At 37.8% G+C, this 23171-nt stretch overlaps 1 protein-coding gene across 1 annotated transcript in view; it reads left to right on the plus strand.

Moving 5' to 3' along the window:
* The window catches only part of COL4A3 (collagen type IV alpha 3 chain), a 68073-nt gene that overhangs the window by 27666 nt on the left and 17236 nt on the right, over positions 1-23171 (plus strand). The window contains exons 16-37 of the mRNA XM_055723549.1: positions 1525-1569; positions 2958-3011; positions 3405-3446; positions 4784-4871; positions 5942-5977; positions 6325-6489; positions 7685-7777; positions 8547-8642; positions 9016-9086; positions 10276-10464; positions 11365-11533; positions 12447-12539; positions 13626-13730; positions 14629-14726; positions 16106-16256; positions 16388-16501; positions 17272-17439; positions 18546-18635; positions 19213-19347; positions 20083-20181; positions 21733-21822; positions 22197-22336. Of these exons, the coding sequence (XP_055579524.1) occupies positions 1525-1569; positions 2958-3011; positions 3405-3446; positions 4784-4871; positions 5942-5977; positions 6325-6489; positions 7685-7777; positions 8547-8642; positions 9016-9086; positions 10276-10464; positions 11365-11533; positions 12447-12539; positions 13626-13730; positions 14629-14726; positions 16106-16256; positions 16388-16501; positions 17272-17439; positions 18546-18635; positions 19213-19347; positions 20083-20181; positions 21733-21822; positions 22197-22336 (2331 nt within the window). The remainder of the gene's footprint in view (positions 1-1524; positions 1570-2957; positions 3012-3404; positions 3447-4783; positions 4872-5941; positions 5978-6324; positions 6490-7684; positions 7778-8546; positions 8643-9015; positions 9087-10275; positions 10465-11364; positions 11534-12446; positions 12540-13625; positions 13731-14628; positions 14727-16105; positions 16257-16387; positions 16502-17271; positions 17440-18545; positions 18636-19212; positions 19348-20082; positions 20182-21732; positions 21823-22196; positions 22337-23171) is intronic.

A 23171-nucleotide genomic window follows, 5' to 3' on the forward strand; every position in this document is an offset into this window, starting at 1 on the left:
GTGTTTCAGTCCAAACATATATATTTTGAAACTTTCCCCATTATTCTTGTGGCTGCAATGAGTTCTCTTCCATAATGAAAGGCAGAAAGACAAGACCAATACTACCTGTAGATTGTTCTTCCTTCAGTTGTATGGTGCTATAATGATTATGGTACTCTAGAGCAACTTGATTGTTATTATTCATATACATTATAAAAATTTTGAGTTACTGGTGTAAAGTACTAAAAGTTCTTGCTATCCCATGTGTGTTATTCTTCCTCCATCTTCTGTGTTTCTTCCATATTATCCCTTCTGTTTGCAAAAGCCCTGTCTTGTCATGCAGTATTTTCTAGAACTCTTCTTAACTGATTCCTCCCTTCCTTCTTTGTGGAGAAAGTAAGGCATCCTTGCTTTTCTGCCTATTGACCTTGAAGAATGCTAAGGAAATAAAAATTTGTTAAGACACTGACTGACTGGTTAGTCTAAAATGAAAACAAAATGTTTCCTTTTGCTATTGAAATTACATCAGTGAGCACAAAATATCAAATGGCTGTGTATTTTATGTTCTTGAAAAAAATACTATTTTGTGCGATTTTTGAACCTTTGGTGATATCATTCCAGCTCCCCTTCTTCTCTTCCAGAGTATCACCTGTGGTTTAGTTCTGCCATCTTTTGAGTATTGCTGTTTTTTCTGGTGTTTACATCCCGATTCATGGTCTGGCCATCTTTTTCAAATTTTTTTTATGTTTCAGTGATTTATTCTGTGCAAAAACGATTTCTAAAAGGTTCTTTCTTCCCTGTTGTTCTGAGCTCAGAATCTTCCACCTCCCTTTTATCTTTTCTTTTCTTTCTGTTTTTCTGCCCATTTGCCCCCCCTTCTTTCCCTTCCATTTGTTGTCTTTTTTGTTGTTATTGTTATGAATTGCTTAACATGTGTTGTTGCCACACCTAGATACCAGGACTTCAGCAGACAGCTGCCTAATTCACTGTGTACCATAGGAGACAGCAGATAACTCTGGCTTGCTGCCTTCTTTTTTCACTTTTCTGTCTACTGTCCTATTTCAAATACCTTTTGAAGTGCATTCTTTTTCATTAAATAATTTCTCTTCAAGTCATCTCTTAACCCCATTTCCTGTAAGAGAAAAGTTTCCCTTCAGTATCTTTTCATGCTCACCATTAGAAATGATACTAGCTGCTGTATTGGTGGGGTTTTTTTATTTGTTATGCTTCTGCAAGGACCTGATTTTGCACCAAGATTTCTGCACTTGCCTGGCACTTTGTGCTAGTGAAGTGTCTGCTTCAACTAATCTTCCATGGGAGGAGAAATATTCAGGGAATATCTTAATCCCCGTTTTGTAGAGTTTTATGAACGTTGGTTATAATTAGAAATATTGAACATTTAAAAAATAACCTTAATGGCTTTTCAAAATTTATAAAGACGTAAAATACAGTTATATACACAGCATGTAGTTGTTGCTTTTTGAATGCAATGACCCCTCTTTTGATTTTAATTTTTTTATTTTATTTTTTGTTTTACCTTTGTAGGGTAAACCTGGAAAAGACGGTGCCCCAGGTCCACCTGGCTTACCGGTAATGAAGGAAGCCTTCTAAACACTTTCTAAGTAACAGTGGTCTGTTTAGCACAGTGATATCTTCCTGCTGCAGCTTTTTCACGTTGCAGAATGTGTTTGAAAATGTTGATTTGCATACACTGTGAAACATTCCCTTTCACACGGCTGGCCTTGGGACATACCCTGTCCTCACAGATTTATGCAGGAAAGAGAAGCTCATCTCACAGATGATGTCTCTTCTGTGTAAAATAAAAAGACCTGTTGCTTGCTGCTGACTAGCTAATAAGTTTGAGACACGGTCCAAGTTATGTAAAATTAATTCTACTGAGTTGAATTCTGGTTAGTCATACTGAAACTTTTGCAAAAGGGTTATATCTTCAGCATTAATCAAGAAGCAAAACGAATGATTTTTGATCACTAGAATCAAAGACATTCTTTTACAAAGAAAAGTTATTGTCAAGGTCACAGCTGCCTTGGCCTGAAACAAGTTGACTGATAGAAATAAAAGTGTCATCTTGTCATCATGTAATTCTTAAGATACTCTGTTTTATAACCAAAATGATCTTGTTTGGTTACAACTTTAAAAGCTAAAGTTGTTCAAATGTTTTTTTGTTGGTTTTTTTTTTTTTTACACTTCTTCCCCTTTAACAACATCATTAGGGTCACAGTGACCTTACAAATATCACAATTCTTACTGTCAGAATAGCCCTTTTCACATCTATCTTATGAAAACATCATCATGCCAAAACAACCTTAGCAGACAGTCTAAACGCATTCCAGTTTGACAAAGGATGTGGAATGAGACTGCAAAGCTCTACTGTCTCAGCTAACAGAAAGAAAACTTCCGGTCATGACAAAGATATTGCTCTGTTCATATTTCAACTTTACTAACTAACAGTGCATTCAACTGCGTAAGCCTTTGAGAAGCCCCTTTTCCTGGCATGTATGCACTTGCAGAAAGCCTTAGGAGCAGTCAGCACTGTTTTCCCTCCTGGTCTTGCTGACACCTGTTGAGATCAGCACCGTCATGCAGACTGGCCAAGTTCTGGGAGAGGGAGCTGTGAATGTGAGTGTCTCACATTGTGTTCAGTTTCTCCCCTTTCAGAAATAGTAGTTTGCAGAGGGAGAACAAACCAGAACCTCCTACACTTGTGTTACCCAGAGCAGCTCCACCTGGGGATTGATGGAGTGTGCCATTACAAAGCCAGGTTTGGATGAAAGACATGCAATATTTGCCACCAATATGGAAATGTACCCCAAATGCAGTCTTTCCCTGAGATTTCTTCCCTTGAGTAAGTCACATTCACCTTGCCATCACCATGAAAGATGAAAACTTTCCATTTTAAATCTTACTGATGACAGTGCTAAGAGATTAATCCTCATAAAATTGTGTGCTGTCACCTGCAGGGACAAAAGGGGGAACAGGGCGAACCAGGACTGGCTGGAAGGCAAGGAGCTAAGGTATTGTCTAATGGTTTTGTTGTTGCTTTTGAGGGTGAGAATAAGATATGTTTTGGGGTTATTATTTTGTTTTATTTATCACTGTGTATACAATATGTTTTAATTTACCTAACAGATGACAAGTCATGATATCATGGAATAGGGAATGGATCAGCTGAAATAGATCACGTGTCTGAACTGGTGTCCATCTATGCCTGCTGATGTTTTCCTGTAGTTTTTGGTGTATGTGGCTGAACAGTGGTGTAAGGAACAGAGACAGGGTTGGTGAAGGACTGGTCAGGAGCAGAAGTTTTCATTTAATGTTATAAGCAATGTACGGAAGTAACAGTGGGTACCAAATTTCATGTAATGTATTGTTTTAATAAATAAACCCATCTCTGTCCTTTGATGAAGGGGATGAAAGGGATGAAAGGTCCACCTGGAGCTTCTGGTCAAGTAAGTGTAAACTATCTTCATTATATCTTTTTTATAAACCATTAGAATAAAAATAAGCCGAACTGGCTGTATGAGGCAATAACAGATGTCCCTTGATGCTAATAGAGGCATAGCTTTCTTGACGTACTGATGTTGCTGGGAGTCTCACAGAGATGGCATCTTCCTTCATGTGGAGTTGGATACATGATGAGGGCCTGGTTAGACCTCACTCAGTTCTAGCAATTTTAGCAGAAGTCTGGACTGTCACAGAGCAGTTACAAAAATTCACAGGAGTTGATTTTTAAACCAATCTCTAACCAGTTCCAGAATAGGTGATGTTATTTTTAAAATCCGAAGAAGACCTTTTAAAGAAAGCAAGAGATGCTGCGAGTACAATTTCTTTGTCTAGTCATGCTGTCTCGCTAGTGGCTTTCTTAAATGCCCCGTGCACACTTAATGGAAACCTTCTGCCCAAATTGTTCAAAAGAAATAATTTTATAATAAGCTGAATCATTTGTAATATTGTCAGAGTACTAAAACCCCACTTTTTTTCAAAAAATCTAGAGGAGAAACATAAAAATTCTGAATTTTAAGCAGTTTTTTATTAATTTTAAATTTGGTGCATTAGTAGGTAGTTTAAATTTCAGTGTGATATTTGTATATGAAGGCACAGGAATTATAATAATACTGATTTGCCACTAATGATGCCCATGCAAATTAATCCAGAAAAGAGCAAAAATTTGTAGTTGTAAAAAAAAAAAAAAAAAAAAAAAAAAAAAAAAAAGTTACTGCAAATTGCCTTTTGATTTTTGTCTATAACTTGTAGAAACTTTGAAACGTCATGATACTAAACTTCAATAAATTGAATATTACTTTTTATAGGAATGACTTTTTAATGCATGTGTGATTTAAGTGGTTGATTTTTGTCTGGTTTCATTATTATTATTTAGAAGAGTAGTCTAGACAGAGGTGGTGCTGCTTTGAGGCAGTGGAATAAACTAAGTGATTCCTAGAGATTTCTTTCAAGAGTATTTTTCATTTCATGATGCTGTAATATTCACAATTGGGTCTCCAGCTTATACCTTGCCTGTGTAACTGCATCTGCAGGCAGTGGAGTTCTCTGGGAGTCGAGGAGTTTAGCCAAAATCCCAGCCTCATCTATTTGTACAGGTCTCTTGGTATTATCTGTGTATAACAACTATGACTTCATTTCTGGCTGCTTGGAAATACTGTGTGATTAGAAATTCTCATGGTATCACAACATCAAAGTTATGAATGAGATCATAACATTGTTCTAACAAAATGCTCAATATGAGGTACTGTGCTTTTCCCTTCATACTTGCCATCTTTCTCTTAAGACGGAGTATTATGATAATGCAATTGGTGAAAAAGGAGATGAGGGACCCCCTGGACCTCCAGGACCAAGAGGTCAGCGCGGCATGCCTGGTGAGTGGGACATCAAAACTAGACTCTTTTAGCAAGAGCTTTCCACTCAGAGGGTGTGTTGCTAGCTAGGTTTTTGAGCAGCCAGCAACCTGCTTCTGCCCTTACAAGAATATTTCCATGTTACTCCTATCAAATTGCAGAATTGAAATGTATCCTAAGGCTTTGATTTATGGCCATATTTCCTTTTAAAAAATAATGAAGCTGGCACACTTCTTTGTGCAGATAATTGAGTTGAGCACCTAAGCTCCCTGACATCCTGTCTCATGACCTTAGCGGATTACTGCATCAGCATGTTATTTGTATATGCCATAGGCAGACCACATCAGGGCTGTAAGTCTTCTGTTAAAGGTCATGCTTGCTTTTTTTTTTTGAGCTGTTGTGATTTGTCTTATGCTATTTTTATTGCCTATCTTTCTTAAATTATAACAATCTGCAAGTTTTTTTGTTTTGGCCATGCTGTAAAATTAAAATGTACTGATTTATTATTTGTAGTAATACACATCTGTGTCACAATATAACAAGGACTTGTGGGCCAAACTCTGAGGCAGCATCTTGTAGTCTATATCTCATACTCATCCAGCAAGGCCTTGCCTTCTGTATTTTGTGAATATTTACGTATCCAAGTGATTGTGTTGCATTCAGTAAATATGCTTTGTTGTTATAAATCTACTTGCATACTTCCAAGGGATGGCAGCAGGGAAACTGAGCCTTGCAAAGATATTAGTGCATTGTTAAGAGGTGGTATATTTACTAAAGCAAATAATAAAGGCAAAAAGAAGCAAGTTTGCAGGCTTTTAAGTCATTTTCAAGCAATTGAGTGTACCCCCACCTAAGATCAATGTGGTGGATCCTATTCCTACGTGTTGTAAACATCCATATCTTGCCAGATTTCAATGAGAATTGTCAGTATGCAACAGTTGCATAAGTAGTAGATGCTTACTGAGGCAAAACCAAATTCTTAAAATAAGCTTTAAATGCAGAAGCCCAAAGGTGGCAGTCAATATTATTGACTAGTGGCTTTGCAAAGTATGCAGTGTTTTAACTAAGTTCTAAACACGTTGCTTTTGCAGGACCACCGGGTCCTCCTGGAGATGCTGGTAGACCAGGTATGTGTAATGATCCAGTACCAACAATAAAATAGGTTGTTCCTCCTGTCTGTTATACTGAATCAGCTCGGTGCAATTGTAATTTCAGATGATTTTAAACATATTTCAAGTGGTAAAAAATTGTCACCCAAAGCTTTGATGGGCCAAGTATTTAAAGAGAGGTTAAAGATAATTTTTAAAATGTCTTTACATTTCCATTGTGGTTATTTAATATGTTACAAGATGAACGAGATTTGTGGGATGAATTCAGTATGTTTGTCTCTCACTCATCCTGTTGAGTGCTTTCTTTGCTTTGAAATTCCATTTCCTCTTTAACTTCATTGTTGGGCTTTTCCCTCTTCGGCTAGGTGTATCAAGACCTGGTTTGAGAGGTCCTCCAGGATTTCCTGGACCAAAAGGAACAAAAGGAGAGAAAGGACAAACCGGCTTGTGTATTGTAGGACCTCCAGGACTACCTGGTATTACTGGCAGGCCTGGCTCTGTTGGATTACCAGGTCCTCCAGGAGAACCAGGTGAGTTCTCGGTATTGTATGTATATATATATATATATATAGTAGATATATACATATATATATACATATACATGTATATATATATGTATATATATTCAGTATTGTATATATAATCAAAAAGAAGAAATTCAGAGTTGTCTCAATATCTAATATATGAGGTAAGTTACTTGTAGAGTATATTTTGAGTAATATGAGTGAATATAATTTCTCTTTGGAAATTTTGTGTTAGGATTTTCATTGAAACACGTATGTAGCAAAGGTCTGTGCTCCATTACTGATAAGATTCTGTGGGGAAGATAGCATGACTTCCCAATGTAAAGATTTCTCACCTCTTTGTATAACTGTGACTATAAAAATCTGCTACGTAAACCCAGGAAAGACTAATGCAAGAAAATCTGTTCTTAAAATTTGTTCTTCCAAAAGCTGTAGTAAATGTGTAACAGTAAATTCAGAATGGGCCAATCTGAAAGCTAGAGAAATCACATGCATGCTTCTGAGGTCTTAGTGGGCCTTAGAGCAGGTTTCGAGTTCTGGCAGCACTAAAATAAAGCAGTAGCAGCTTATAAAACTTCTAGAAAACATATTGACTAGGAATACCTCTTTAAGTAAGAGTGCCAACAGCATCGTATTTCTTTTATATGTGGTATGGCAACACAAGTTTTTCTGAACCAATACCAGTGTAGTGCTCTTTTCTCTGTCTTTGAAAAACATAGCTATCCCCAAAAAATATTACCTTAGGATGAGCTTGATGCATGTTCTGTTTTTCCAAAGTAATAGTAAATACAGGAGAATAATTCTGTCAAAGATACATGAACAGCATTAATAATCTAGGATTAAAAAAAAAGTTTCCCTTCCATTTGTGCTAAAAGAAAGAATTATGTTTCCCCTGATTCAAATAAAATGGAAATACTTTCCCCAGAAAGGACTGTGCTTTTTAAAGGCTAAACAGATGGATCTAACAGTCTGCCTAAATATGGATGAATTTATCCTTAAGTACTTCCAATTACAGGTGTTCTGGATTTGTCCAGGTAGTTCTGTCTTCTAAATGAATCATGAATATCTCAAGTTGGAAGGGACCCATAAGGATCAGAATACTGTCTCTAGCTCTTCCCTACAACTTTTTTTTCTCTTAGCTACTAGAGAATTGTCTGAATAATCTCCCTATGTAATTGTGCTGTGCTCATTTCTTGAACAGGTAGAGTAACATTTGGAACAGGCCTACCAGGACTTCCTGGAGAACCAGGGTGTATAGGACCTCCAGGACCTCCAGGAGATACTGGCATGAAAGGTCAGTTTCAGAAAACTGTCACTCAGAAGTAGATGGTACAATCTGGTGATCTGCATGGATCCTCATGAAATTTTAAATGTCATTTACCTCTTAAGCCTGTGCTTAAGCCTCCTAACTGTGATGAGTTCAGGGACTTAAGAAAATTCATTAGGGGTGGCAAGATGTCTTCCTCCCCTTACAGAAAGTGGCAGCTAAGATACATGTGCCAGTGCTGCATACTAGTTGTACAGCACCGCAGCAGGTTGTAGATCTTCACTGGAACAAACAATTAGTACAGATTGGTAGGATTTTCATATTCTTCTATTATGTTCAACACTAACAGTTGTTCTCTGAGAGAAGGTTCCTCCTGCAAATTTCACCACAGGAGCTGCTGAATCTCTTTGCCACTAGCTAATCATTAAAGTTGCCCAGGCTGTTACGGAGCCACGTTAGTTTGAAGCCTATGTCCCTTTCTTCTTTTGAGACAATTTGGCTTATCAGTAGAGCTATTGTATCCAAATGGTTTACTAAAACTAGACTTGAAAAGAATCAAGATATTTAAACTGAATGTTCCTGCATTTTCAATTAAATGTAATCAGTTCTGGTTCACTGTCTGACCACAGGTAATTTTGTTCTGTGTTGGAAGTGTTCTTCCAATAAAATGAAAGACGTGATTCTGCCGCTCTCTGGCCAAAAAGTGTTGGCCATCCTCTATAACAAACTACATAACACATTATTAAACCTGGGAATGACTCGCTGTGGAACAACTGATGAATTATTTTCATTCTAGGTGATGAAGCTTTCGTGTGTACTGATTGCATCTATATTCCGGGAATACCTGGTCTTCCTGGTTCTCCTGGGCCACACGGCCAGGATGGCATGCCTGGTAAATTATCTTGTTTCTAACAGGATAGTAGGAAATGCCAGTGATTTTGCTTTTAGCATGAGAATCGGGTGTGGGCATGTCTGCAGCGTGCAGTCCTTGAACTAGCTGTGTTCAAGTCTCACACACTCACACAGTGTGTGAGACTGTGGTGAGTGTGGGAGCCTGATGCCGCTCCATCCACCAATATGAACACAAGCCTTAAAAAGAGGAGGTCAGAATGCCAATAGGCTTGGGTGCAGCCTGAAGCCAGGTCAGTCTGTAATGACACAGTCAATGTAACAAGCAGAAACATTCAATGCTGGGTGTGGTTATTGGAGCTTGTCAAAATGTTGTTCGCCTTTTTCTTTTCAAAATATGCTCTTTTTTTTTGCAGGTAGAGAAGGAACAACAGGTCCGAAAGGTCCTCCAGGTTCTCCAGGAGCACCGGGATTTCCAGGAGCTCAAGTAAGACTGGTTTTTCAGATTATTTTTCAGAACCCACAAGAATTATTGCAGAGAAACCTCATGGCTGGTGTTACATTCAGTGTCATACTGCATGATCTCAACAGTTTTCCTTCTGTTGTAATGAACGTATCTGCACAGAAGGCCTAGGTAGGTATGGCTGACCTAGTTTTACAGGAGCCTGTTTTGCTCAGTGCAGCAGGAAGTGCAGCCCTATGCTGCATTTCATGGTGGCTAGACTGCTTTTCCTGCCTGGTATGGGTAGTTTACAGTTACCTTCTGTTTCTCTGCGTGATTCTATAATCATGGCAGTGGCTCTAAAGCATAATAGAGAGTTTTGTGTGCCCAGACCTTTGTCAGACGTCACTTGTTTCCAGCATACTCAGGACTTGCTAAAGCTCCAACTGTGCAGAGAAACTGGCTTCTCATAATACCCTTTTCAGGGGTGCAAAGAAGATTCCCTTTTGGGAAACATGAAGAGGGAAGGCTGACATCTTCTGCCACAGACATACCATTTGGTTGTTCTGACTTGTGCCTGTAATAGTAATTATTTATGGAAAATTACAGTTGGCACTATCCAATTAAAAAATGTTATGCACAAATATTCATTGTGGTGGTTGCCATACAGATGCAGAATAAGTCTGCTAACAGGCTTTTCCATAAGGCTTCCGAGAATTCATGAATCCAAGATCACGAGAGCCCAGTGTGCTTTCAGTTTGTACTGGGTTTGGCTGGGATAGAGTAACTGGTTTGTACTCTGAGGGGGAGAGAAGGGAGAGGAAAAGTTAACTCTGAACAGAGCCAACTGGCAGTTACAGAGTCCTTGAGGAGATATTTCTATGTAGAGGAGAAATCTCTGATTAGATTTTAAGGTACTTTCTTGTACTTCTTTTTGTGCCACCAAAGCACAACCAGGTAGCTAACAGTCTGATCCATTAAACGATCCTGCATTATTCCTGCTCGTGGTAGCATAAATGAAATTATAACCAGGGCCAAAAGGAGTAAAGGCAGGAGAAAAAGGGGGGAAAACCCCCACCAAACAAAACAAGAAAAGCCCTCTTCACTGAAGTGTGCCATTACAGTGAATAAAGATAATAGAGAGAACCATGCTTGGGTATTTAATTTAGAAAAAGAAAGCTTGAAAATAGTTGACATGTCTAGCACTGAAACTCTTTTGATTACTGTGTTCCAGGGACCTCCAGGTTTTAGAGGGGATCCAGGATATAAAGGCTCAAAAGGTGAACCAGGAGATGTGTATCCAGAAGGGCCACAAGGTGAGCGAGGAGATCCGGGGTCCAGGGGAATCAAAGGAAGAAAAGGTTCAAGTGGATTTCTGGGAAGACCTGGCTCTAAAGGATCCAAGGGTTATAAAGGTGAAGAGGTGGGTATCATTGTTTGCAGTTAACATAGAATTCATGAAAACCTAAGACGGTATTTATATCTTGTATAATAGTCTGTTTTATCTATTCAGATACTTTAACTGAATATATAGCAGCCAATACGTTTAACCAAGATGCATGAAAGTATAAGAGTAAATATTCTTACATAATACCAGAGAGAGGTGAGGTTTGTGTAGGTACACGTTGCTGAAAGACCTCGGCAGTCTATTGTAGTGTTAGTTTGGATATTTATATTGGATCATTATCTTGGATTCTTATGATTAATAAGATTCAATAAAGAAAGGCAGTTTTCATGACTACTTACAATGCTTAAGAGGAAATCATTCAATATTTCTTGTTCAGTCTTTAGGAGTTGATCTTCAGTAAGGGCTGAGAAAAACCACAAAAGCTGGGAAAACCAACCATAAAACTAGAATCATTAGGGCAGAGCTCTTTGTTCAAACAAAACAGAAACAAAAAGTAACAATTATTATTGCATTGTGTTGGCTGAGAAACCATTAAAGTGATTCAGATGCAACTGTCTCTGAACCTGACTCCACAGTATTCAAGGACAATCAGAGCTGAAGTGGTTTTTTTTATCGTTACCTGTTTTAAAAAGGAAAAAAGTGTACAGTGTAGTGCCACAGCAATTAAAAAAAATTAAGTTGTTGTACTTATTTGTACTATTTCCCTCTTAATAGCCCTCTATTTGTAACCATTTATATTAAAATTTATATTCTTTTAATCACAGGTAAAGCAGAGGAAAAATTTTCCTTTAGTTACCAGAGCTACTCTGTTACTAAAGTAATGCAAAGTAACTCTCAGAGAATCGGGCATATTGTTGTGAAAGCTGGTGTGGAAAGCAAGTAATGCTTGGTACACACACGTGTAATCTTTCATAGGGATTGGCTGGTTCAAAAGGAGATAGAGGACTACCTGGATTGCCTGGCAGTTTTGGTCTTCCTGGAGAGATGGGGCTTCCTGGACTGCCAGGATATGGACCACAAGGAGTAAAAGGTTTCAAAGGCTCTAAAGGAATACCTGGTCCACCTGGATTACCTGGAGAAACTGGTTTGTAACTTTCTGCTTTGTCTATTTTAAAGACTACTTGATTGAAATTGCAGATATAGATTGAAGTCAAAGGCAATTCATGAAACATAGGAAGTTTTTCTGTTCTTCTTGCAATGAGATTTCTGCAGCGTTACTCCAACTTCGGTCCCGCTGGAGATGAGAACAAAAGTCTTAGAGTCATAAACTAATTGAGGTTGGAAGGGATCCTATGAGGTCTTTAGTCCAAAGGCCTGCTCAGAGTGGGGTCAGTTATAAGATCAGAGCAAGTTACTGAAAGCATTACCCAATTAGGCCTTGAAAACCTCCAAGAACAAAGACAGCACGTCATCTCTGGGCAACCTGTTCCAGTGCTTGACTGTTCTCATCATGGGGGAGGAGGGGGGGCAGGGCATATCCTTAAAATACACACATCCTGTTGTCATCAGTGTGAGATAAGTCATCAGGGGAAAATATGAAGGACCTAATAATTTTTGAGTGCTGAAAACATAGCCAGTATATATATATTTATAGGCAAGCATAAACTGGAAGAGCTCAAAGTTGTATGGCAGGTATAGTCAAGGTTTCTTAAAGAGAATACCCATTAAATCTTTACAAAACGGAGTCGAAGGCTAAGCATTTCTCAACTGTGTCATTTTCCTGCTGACTTTGTGCTTCCTTTTCTGGGTCTCCACTAGACTTCAGGAGGGCTGAGAAGATAACTGCAGATTGTCTTGGTGTCAATAAAATTCTTTTGCTTTATGAAGCCAAAATCTGAAGGCTTTTCAAAGTCTGTGGAGTTTCATAAATATGGAAACTGTAAAAGACTGCGTTTTTAACCAAGTAGATTGGTCGCTGGTATTTTAAAATGCTTAAGATTACATATTGCCAAACTATAAACCTTTGTAATCCTTGATTATGGTTTGGTTTTTTTAAGGTCTGAAAGGAGAGACCGGTAGGATAACTCCATTACCTGCATTGCCAGGACCTCAAGGACCAGATGGTTTACCTGGACCCCCAGGAGTGCCTGGTGAGTACATCTGCAATAAATAAAATAAATCAGAGATAATCTGATCGGGATTTTTCTCCCAGCTCTGGCCAGATAAAACTGTTGGATTACTTTGAAATAATTATAAAAAGGATTTCTGCGATGCAGAAACTATGGAATTAGCTGTAAAATTCCCTTTCAAGTAAACTAGGAGAAGTGGATGTGAACAGGAAGGGCACACAGGGCCATGTCCATCGTGTGCAGTATGGCGGAGATTCCGAGCAGTCCTCTGCTATGACTTTGTTCCTCCAAGAACCAGAAACATCTGATGCATATGCTGCAGCTTGTATATCCAGAAAGGCACTTCTGATGTAATTTTGACAAAAGCATATCCTGCATTATGCTGGGACTGCTGCAACTTCCAAAACAGAAGGAACAAAATTAGGTTAAAGCATTCTTTTAAAGCATTCTTTATCTTCTTGAAGCCCTTGGTCCTTCTCATGCTTTGCAGGGGCACAGTCAAAAATGTAACTGTATTACTAAGTTTCCTTGTTCGTTTTTGACATGAATTACTAACCATTGTTCTAAGATATTAAGATCAGTTTCCTTTTTTGTTGGGTTTTGGGCTTTGGTTCTAGGTGGGATTTTTTTGCTTTCTGGTGTGTTAAACTTTGCAGAATTTTTGAATGCACTGAAGGACAATAAGTGACATTGAGGCTAACCATAAGGCATCTCTGCTTTGGTTTTGTAGAACAATAGTCCTTAAAGCTACCCTGAATAGTGCAAGCAAATTTCTTGGCAGCTTTATGGTAGATTTGTTCTTATACTTGCTTCTGTTCCGAGCCTTACCCCTATAATGTATGATTTTATCTTCTCAACAAGAGGAAGATTTGTATCTGCACATAGTTGTTCCTAGAAGCCTGGCATTTGGGCAAATTGCACAAAAAATTAACGTACAGACTCATGCCTGCTTTGATACTGTGAACACAATTAGGATTTTAACTGTGAAAACCTGCTGTGAAGGAGAATAGTGTCTAAGTTCTAATTAATAAACTATAAACCACTCAATCTTACCATTTGATGTTCTTTGGTAAGATACATCACAGTTTACTTAATTTCTTTTTACAGGTACCGTTGGAGCAAGAGGTCAGCCAGGTGATTCAGGACAACCAGGGCCAACAGGTGACACAGGCTTTCCAGGACTTGGGTTTCCTGGAATCCCAGGTCCAAAAGGTAAAATACTCTTTTTGATCATCTTTTTTTTTTTCCTAAAAAAAAAAAAAGCAACACTCCCCCAATCTACATTTTTTTTTTTAAGTCCACATCAAAAACAATCAAAGTGAAAAAAAATAACGGTGAATGTTAGACAGGCAAGTGTTTTTAGCAGTCTTGTAATTTACTGCCTTAAGGGCTTATAAATTGCAAGTTTGAAGCACTTCAAAGTATTTCAGAGAATCAAGTATTAAAGCTGCTAGTAGGAAAATATTTTAAAAGACATTGATGCTTCCTGGAATACTGCCAAAACAGGTGCAGCTTGTCTGAGTGCCATACTTACTTCAGATGGGTTCTCATGTGTTACAGAAACAGACCTTTTTTAGTGTTGGGACATCATTTTTAATCAATTTTGGTTACATACAATGCAATACCTGCTCTAATGTGCATGTAGTAGGAAGCTTTTTTAATACTGCGAATTTGGCCATTCCTCATGCTAAGTCATGCGCCACTTTGGACACTAGAAATACTAAAAAATTCTCATAATATTGTCAGGATAGGGAGGAGAAAAAAAAGCTCTGATACTAAAGCTACTACCAAGCTGCTTGTTAAATAAAACAGTAGGTAACTGACATTAGAATAGCTTCACTTGAAAAAAAAAAAATTAAAAAAAATTAAAAAATCCCATGTTAAATAACTGATTTGAAGAAAGTAACTAAGCAGTGTTACAGTCAACATTGAGGGAATATGTAAGGAACAAGATGCAGTGTGTCACATCAGCTCTGAAATCAAGATGCTGTCTTCAGCTCATGTAAGCTACTTTAGTGTCAGAGGCTCATAACTGCATCCATACAAATACCCATTTGTAAAATGAGGTGATAACCATAGCATCTGTACTGCCATTTAATTCCTTTTACAGGCGATAAAGGACTTGCAGGAAGCAGAGGGTCACCAGGTTGTGAAGGAAAGATTGGAGATCCAGGCCGAGCTGGAAACCTGGGACAACCAGGAGAAAAGGTTTGGTTAGAAATACAGCACAGACTTTTCCATAGGTCCCATTCGTTAAATGTGACACTGAGCAAATAAATTAAGAAATGTGAGGAATATGAGTTTCTGTATTTCCTGACCAGTGTTGCACAAACTATGAAATTAATTTCTTTATATAAAAAGGAGGTAGGTAAAGTCAAAATTTTAAATTCAGATCCAGATTTCAGAACTCCAAGTGTTTGGATGGTTTGGTACTTCACTTATCAGAGCACAAGGAGGATATCGTGTTGCTTACAGCAAAAAAATAAATCCACAGCTTCTGAAAAGATGGCTATTCAGAAATTGCAATTAAGCACATATTTGATGGAGGTCAGCGAAGACTAAGTATGCATTTAATTTAAGCAAGTGCTCTGTTGAATTGAAGCATAAAGGAATTATGTTGGAGGTAATCAGCAAGAGTGGTACAGTATTAACAGAAGCTAATCTACTGATGGCATACATAAATGTAGATTCTTGACTATGTAATCAGGATTCAAATTTGAACAAAAATAACATAAATGTTTTGAAAAAGTGGCATTTATTTTTTTGTGTGCTCACATGTCATTCTTTTGTGTGTTTTTTGACATGACAAAGTGTGAGGTTTGAGGCTGTGAATTTTTTTGTTGTTGCTGTTACTAATCTGTGTTTGATGCCCCAGAAGAGCTGGATGTGGTGTGGCCTTTGGTCCGAGTATGTTATCAGTGACTGATATAAGCTCATCTCTATTGACCTGCTTTATGAACATACTGATTTGCTGGTACTCAAAGGACTACTCGAACAAATCAGCAGTTCAGTTGGTCAAAAAAAAACTTAGTTCAGACTTTCCATTCAGGCAAATGGGACATTTGTGATAAAACCCGTCTTCATGGAAAACAATGTTCAGAAGAATGATTTAAAAAAAAAGCAATAACTGACTTTGAATACTCCAAGACATATCTGGATGCTGACCTTGAATATTTAAATAAATATTTTGATGAAAGTATGACTTTCATATAAAATTAAAGGAAAAGTTGTATTTGCACAAACATCAACCAAATTTTCGGATACAGGTCCAAAGCTTTTCATAGCAACAGCAAGCACCACAATGCATGAAGGCCAAATGGAGGGAAGTGTCTTGCAGTTTCTTAGGGTTAGGAGACAAGGGTTCAAAAGCTGTCCAGACAAATTACTCCTCTGGTGTGAAACTGGTAGTTGGTCACTAAGGAACATCCAGCTGAACTGGAGCCATTAAAAATTATAATGTGAAAGATCCCCAGAGAATGGAGAAAATTACCGTAATAGAAGAAGTGAATTGATCACATAGTGGAGAAAAATATTTTGGCAGGTTTGTAACATGTAGTGGATTGTTTACATTTCTCTCTGTGTTGCAGGGTGACCCAGGCATGGTTATTCCTGGAGAGCCAGGTAGACTGGGTTCACCAGGAGGTCGTGGCATTCCTGGCTCAAAAGGTGATACTGGATTTCCAGGACTTCCAGGCCTACCAGGGCATGCTGGACATGATGGTGATGATGGTCTAAGAGGTACTGTTGTCAAACAAGCTCATGAAGAACAGCAAGTTATTTTAAGGAAAAGGAAGCAAAGTCAAACAGTGCTCACTCAAAGTTTGAAACTTCTACTTCAATCATTCTGAATCCAGTCTCCTTTCTTTTAGGAGATCGTGGCTCACCTGGAGTTCCTGGAGACCCAGGTTTTCCAGGGAAACCTGCTGAATGTCTTATTGGCCTGCCAGGTTTGCCAGGTGGCCAGGGAGCTACAGGCCCACCAGGTAGAACTTTCTGAATCCAATGTGCCATTTTGCTCAGTGGGTCTGGGGTTTTTTGTTGCTGCCTTCCAGTGGCCTGAGGGAGCTGAAGTTATTTCTGCATATTGGTTGTAGGATAGGATAGTATGCGAGAAAATGTAAGCCCATTTAAAAAGTGTACTTTCTGCTGATGAGAAGAAACATATGCACTGATTAAGATGGATTAAGAATCAAATTCCATTGTACAGTAAAGAGAAATCACAAACTGGCCCAAATTCTGCAGGCAAAAGGATATTTCAGTCATATCTTCTGTATGGGGCTGAACTTACATTCCTTGGCACAATGCAATTGATAAAGAAACAAAACAGAGGAAGAGCTCAGCTAGGTAGAAGACTGATTTAGTGTCTTAAAAGTACCTGCATATACTGCCTATGGTTTTTGTTCCAAAAGAAACACACTCAGGTACTCAGCACAGTCCTCCTCCTGAAGGATCTCATATATGATTTCAAATGAATTGCCCCCACCAACCGACACACAACCCACTCCCAAGAATGAATGCAGAATTGGTGGGCTTTTCACACTTGAGTTTTTCTTTTTCTGAGAAAGAACAGAATTGTCTACTCTCATTCCTGCCCCCCCCCTTAAAAAATGTATGTATGTTGTGTACAGATCTAATGTTTAGCCCTCAAACAGGCAGAGTTTAAGAAGTTTCATGCTTATGATGTCAAGATAGAGATGAAGGTTTATTTTCCAGGCAAATGTACTTTACTACACTGTCATGCATTTTTCTTTAGGAGGAAGAGGTTCACAAGGTTCAAAAGGAAAACTGGGTCCTCCTGGCTTGAGTATCCCAGGAAGCTATGGAGAGCCTGGGGAACCAGGATTAACAGGTCTTCAGGGAAATACAGGATTACCTGGTCCCAAGGGACAGTCTGGAAGGCCAGGAATCTCTGGTGTGCCAGGTAAGGATTCCCGAATACTTGTTTTGATGTAGAAATTAAGTCAGTCTCTGCAAAAAGGTGTCAGTCATGCTTTTCCAAATTGAAGATGCTGAAATGCTTTTTCCATCAACAGCTTTCATATATCATTGCAATCTATGTGGAAAATAAATAAATCATCATTCCCTAAATGACGAGTGCATCTTGAAGCTGTCGTGACACAGTACTGAATTTTCTATAATCCTTCTGAGAACAGAGGGCTACCTTACATTGGTTTTTGTACAGTAATGTCCTTGCAGTAGGACATGAAATAGTTAATATTCAAAGCAACTCCCAAGTATAATGGAAGTGTGGGTGTTTAGCTCTTACTCAGCATCCCTTTTCAAACAGATAGCTTGTTAATGCTATCTTCTTTTTCTTAAAAAGCAAGTTCAGATCTTGAGCCTGTCAGAGTTGAGTCAGATCAAACTGTCACCTTAACCAGAACTAACTTAAAGTAAGGTAGGTAATCCCTGTAGGTTGTTTGTTTGTTTGTTGGTTTTTCAGAAATGTGTTCAAATTTGATTTGTAGAATAAAATATATCAGTTGTGTAATGTTTCTTATCTCTAACAAAGATTTTTTTTCATTACTGTTAAATCCTTCATTATCCTGTAGGAAGGAGATGGTACATACCTTTTTATGTGTACAGCCTATAAAACTAATGATAAACATGTAGCACTTGACTCAGGCAAACCTAGGCTTCTGATGTCATTTGAGGGGAGTTATCATGTCCCAGCTGGCCTTCAGTTCCTCAGCCAGAAAGGAATGTCTTTCCCATACATCCCATGACAGGTCACCCATCCCTGTGTGGGTATCTTGGATACATTATCCTCACTGTCAGTTGCTTCATTCATTGATAGAAGCAGTTGCATCTACTAATCTAGGTAGTTTGGGGATTACTGTGTGTGTAAATGCTGTTCCTGTGGTTAAAGACTGGAAAACTGGCTTGGACAGTGTGTTATAGAAATGGAGAAAAAATAAAATGAGCAATTAAACGCTTAAATGACAGGCATGCGTAGTTTTCTGAAATAATGTTCTGTTTTGCTGATCAAATACAAATGAATATGTTCATACTGTTTTATTTCTACAGGCTCAAGGGGAGAACCAGGTATAATGGGCCTGTTGGGATTTCCTGGACCCCCTGGCATGATTGGAAGACCAGGCTATGCGGGTATCAGAGGCAAGTGGCCATAGTATCTGCCATCATTATTACTTAGAATATAGGAAATTCCATGCTGAAGTTAGTCCTGAGATCCATCCTGATGTATGTTATCACTCCTGAGTATGTGTCATGCATGAATTTCTTTGAGTCTTGGTAATTTGGCTTCTGTATATGTGCAGTCTACAGACTGAATGACAACATTATTTAATTAATTTTTTTAGCAGTTTTGAATTGCCACCTTCCCTGTTTTATTAGCATTTGTGCAAGTGGCTGGCAGTTTGCTAAATACAGAGTACAGAGCTTTTTTGCTCTATTTTTTCCATCCCATTCATGTTCCCAATATCATTATATCTATTCAACAAATATAAGATTATACATATATTGAGTATAAGAAATAATTACAGTCTCTTGCCGTAATCTTATGCTCATAGATGTTTTATTGATGATTCAAAGTAATCAAGAAGCTACTTTAGATTGCTGATTTGGAATGTATATTTACATATGTAGTTGTCCTTTAAGACAGAAGTTTCATTGCTTCCCTTATGCTATCGTCTAGTCAGGTTTCATCAGAAAATGTCAGTATATTTTCTTGCAGGTTCTCCTGGCTTCCCAGGACTAAAGGGAAGAAAAGGGTTTCTTGGAGCAAAAGGCGAACCAGGTGATAAAGGTTTTCCTGGACCATCCGAGACCTTGGTTGGTGTTGGGAGTAAAGGAGAACGAGGCTTAAAAGGTATGCATTCATTGTTCTGTCATTAAAAACTAGTTAGGGTTGTCACCTGTGTTGCAGTTCTAGTGGACTCTAAAGCATGGAAGAAACTGACTTTACTACTGAGAGTATTCACATGGCTTTCAAATAATTATTGCTGAATACTGTAATTGTCTTTATTTATGGGTTAGTTAGATATTACACTGAATATTTATTTTCATTGTAACAAGTCCATATGCCTTAAGAAACCTCTTACTGTAGTGTTAAACCAGTAACAGTATGTCAGTAGTACTAGAAGGCTTATATACATATATGCTATACATTTGTGGATTTACACATTTAGTAGCCTGTGAGCGCAGAAATGGGTGCACTTAACAACTGGATGCTGGATTACAAAGAAATTGAGCCTGCTCGGAAATCCTTGACTGTCAGAAGAATTCCTTTGTTTCCAATATTAATATAGACTCTGTGTACGGGAGTTGTACATACTTAACTAATGCTACCTGGATTTGTGTGTGACGTTTTCCTATGGAAACATTCAGAAACCTCCTTTTGTCTCTGTATGATAAAAAGACAAGGCACTAACTGTGAGCTTGTGTCTTGCTTATATGTGTTCAGTGAAAATCCTATGCTCCAATTCTGCTTCATTAGCTTTAAGAGTTATAAAACTTCGAACTACATAAAACTTGTAACTTCATATAAAACATCTATTCTAAGATGTTGTTTCATAATACTTTTTAAAATGAAACTTTGTTTTAGGAGTTCAAGGAAGAATGGGTCTAAGAGGAGAAAAAGGAGATGGTGGTGTGCAAGGTCCTCCAGGTCTTGATGGGTCTGAAGGAATACCTGGTCTACCAGGTATGGAATATGTATATTGAAAATTACTGTATAGTGTGGAGAGCAGAGATAATATTACCTCAGTGCTAGCACATAAATTCAGCTCCAGCAGCAGCACTACATTCTCTGCATTAACCCTGAAGCTTTTCTGAGAATTCTGAAACTGAGCAATTTCAAAAGCTGTTATTTGAAAGTCATAGCAGCTGCCACCAAATGGTTCTTTGTTTCTTTCTAAATACAGAATATTGTTTGGGGTGATAAATAGAACATAATATTAAGTCCTGAATAATAATAACTTCAAAATCTAAAAGCTGATGAGGCCACTGAATAAAAATTGGTGTCTATAAAAGTAAAGTCTGAATTCTGTTTTGTTAAAAAAAGAAGTAAGAATTCTAAAATATGACCATTACAATTGTGCACAAAAATGTTTCAGAAGCTTTTTTTATTCCAGATTAATTTTATTACCCCTTTCAAAGCCTGCATGTTTGGCTTGTATTTTGAAAGTTACCAGATCTTCAGTGAAAAGCAGACTTTAAAAATACCTGCATAAATTATAAACCTACCTAAGACATTTCCTAAGATATTTCACAAAGTTTTGCTCTGCCATTACCTTAACCTCATACATAATGATACATGTTGAACCTCGAGTGAGACGATGCATCTGCTTTTTTTCAAATTGATGTTAATAAAACATCTTTACTTCTCTCTATTCTGTGGTTTTGATTCTTCAAGATAACTTCTTTCTAGAAAACTGTATGACGCTATAATTAAATACATTAAAAGGGTGACAATTAGAAATAACATTAAACTTATAATCAAAATTGCTCTTCTCGTGATGGCAATTATCCATGCTTTATGTCATCATATCCATATTTATGTCATACCTAGCAATGACTATAAAGGATAGTCATTGCTAGGTAGCCAGTCACAAAAAAAGCTGCAAATGCTCCACTACTCCCTAACTTTTTATGGAAGCAAATAAGACTTCACCTGTCTACATGTTCAAGCATTGCTAATACCCTAAAATGTAGACATCTGGACGTTCTAGATGCAACTAGATCTTGTAGTCATTAAACTGAATGCTAATTTAGCTAAATTAAGCTAAAGATAAGTGAGTAGGGGGAAAAGTGCCTGAGCCATATAAGAAAAAGCTCGTGGGTATACTAGTTGTAAGAAGCGCATAATAAGTAAGTAATAATGTGATTGTGAAATGCCCAGAAACCAGAGTGAACTCAGGGAGACAATGATAGGAGAGTCCAGTGCGTGAATACAAATTCATGATCTTGATCAAAATTCGCAAAAGTATGTTTCCATTGCTGCCCCTAAGTGCTGTAGTCACAAATTTTAATTTTAATGTTGATACATAAGATGCTTTTTATTTCCTTGACTTTCTGACAACAATAATGATAACTTTAGCTGTGTCTGGGGCAAGAGGCTGCATGTTTATTTATAAAATAATAAGATACCATGACATGGTGTTCAGTAGAGGGTTCTGTGTTCATGACAGATCTACCAGCCGGCTAGTGTCTAGAGCAAACATGTGAAGATGACACTTATTTCTTCACCTTGCAGGTGTCAAAGGATTTATGGGTCTTCCAGGGATGCCTGGAGGACAAGGATTCCCAGGTGCACCAGGAAACAAAGGGGACATGGGAATTCCAGGTCATTTTCTGTCAAGCCATATTACAAATTCATAGAGCTGTATAGAAATTTGCACAGATCTGAGCAGTTACTATAAGCGCACTACACAATACTTAGACTGGGATTTATTCTTTGCATTACCTATAGGCTTTTTAGCACCACAGCATTTGCTTGACTTGCACAATGCAGTTCTCTCTCTCTCTAAATGAAATATAACTTCTTTAGTTTGTATATGGTTACATGTATTCTTTTTAATGTGTTTAGAAATAAATCACTGGCTGTATAAATTAATCTTTAATGAAGAATGAATATACAAGCAGTAGTTCACAAAACAGAAGGTGCGGTATGCAATTATATTCCTTTTAAGAATGGTATCGGTATCTTTATTTTTCCAGGTCCAAAAGGACAGAAAGGATCTCCAGGCTTTCCAGGACCATCAGGTGACCCTGGTCCACCGGGCTATGGTGGCTTTCCAGGTGACAAAGGAGATCCTGGGTACCCATCTGCCGGGCCTCCAGGAGAACCTGGTCCAAAGGTATGAAGACACTGGAAACATTGTCATATTAGGCAATAAGCAGAGACTTTGACTATAAAAACAGAACAAAGTGTAAGCAAGAGCTGCAGAGTTTGCAGAAGTAGATGATTGGCTAGTGATCAGAAGTATGAAAATTCTGTTGTGTACTCAGGACAAGTTTTTGAGTTCATTATTTTTCATTTTTCTCTTGGTTCAAGAATTTATTTGTAAAGATGGAACATCTTGGAAATAACTTTGTTTCTTTAGAAATTGCTAATCCATTAAGAAAAAGGACTTGCACTTAAGAAGCAGTAGTATATAAGTATTTTAAACATACAAGGAATACTTGTATAATTAAAAAGTACATAAAAACTTAATCTTAGCAAATTCAAAAGTTTGGACTCTAAAATTGTACAGTTGGCTTTTGACAGTCTAGTAATAACACAAGATTAATTGGGGGTTTTTTCTTAGCAGTGTTTATTACATTCAGTATATATTATGTTCAGTAATATATATTGCTTAGGAAAAAAACCAACAGTATCTTGTAAGTTAGGTCAACTGGATACAATTTTACTCCGCATATTCTGGTTGTTGAACAACTGGGAGTCTTTTTATGTATAAGATTATCTGAAATACATGGTTGAGGCTGCAAACTACTGCAAACTATGAGGTTACTGTCATGAAAGTCAGTAGGAATTCCAGGTAAAAGATGTATTTCAGTATTTTGTATAGCTGCATATTATGTAAGGATTGTATGTTCATTCAAAAGAGGAGCTGTTACAATAAAATTGAGGGAAGTCTATGTGTCAGTGAACACATCTAAAGACTGAAGTTGGTTTGTACAGATTAAAGAAAG

The sequence above is a fragment of the Falco cherrug genome, chromosome 11 (genome assembly GCF_023634085.1).
Source record: "Falco cherrug isolate bFalChe1 chromosome 11, bFalChe1.pri, whole genome shotgun sequence".
Taxonomy (NCBI): domain Eukaryota; kingdom Metazoa; phylum Chordata; class Aves; order Falconiformes; family Falconidae; genus Falco; species Falco cherrug.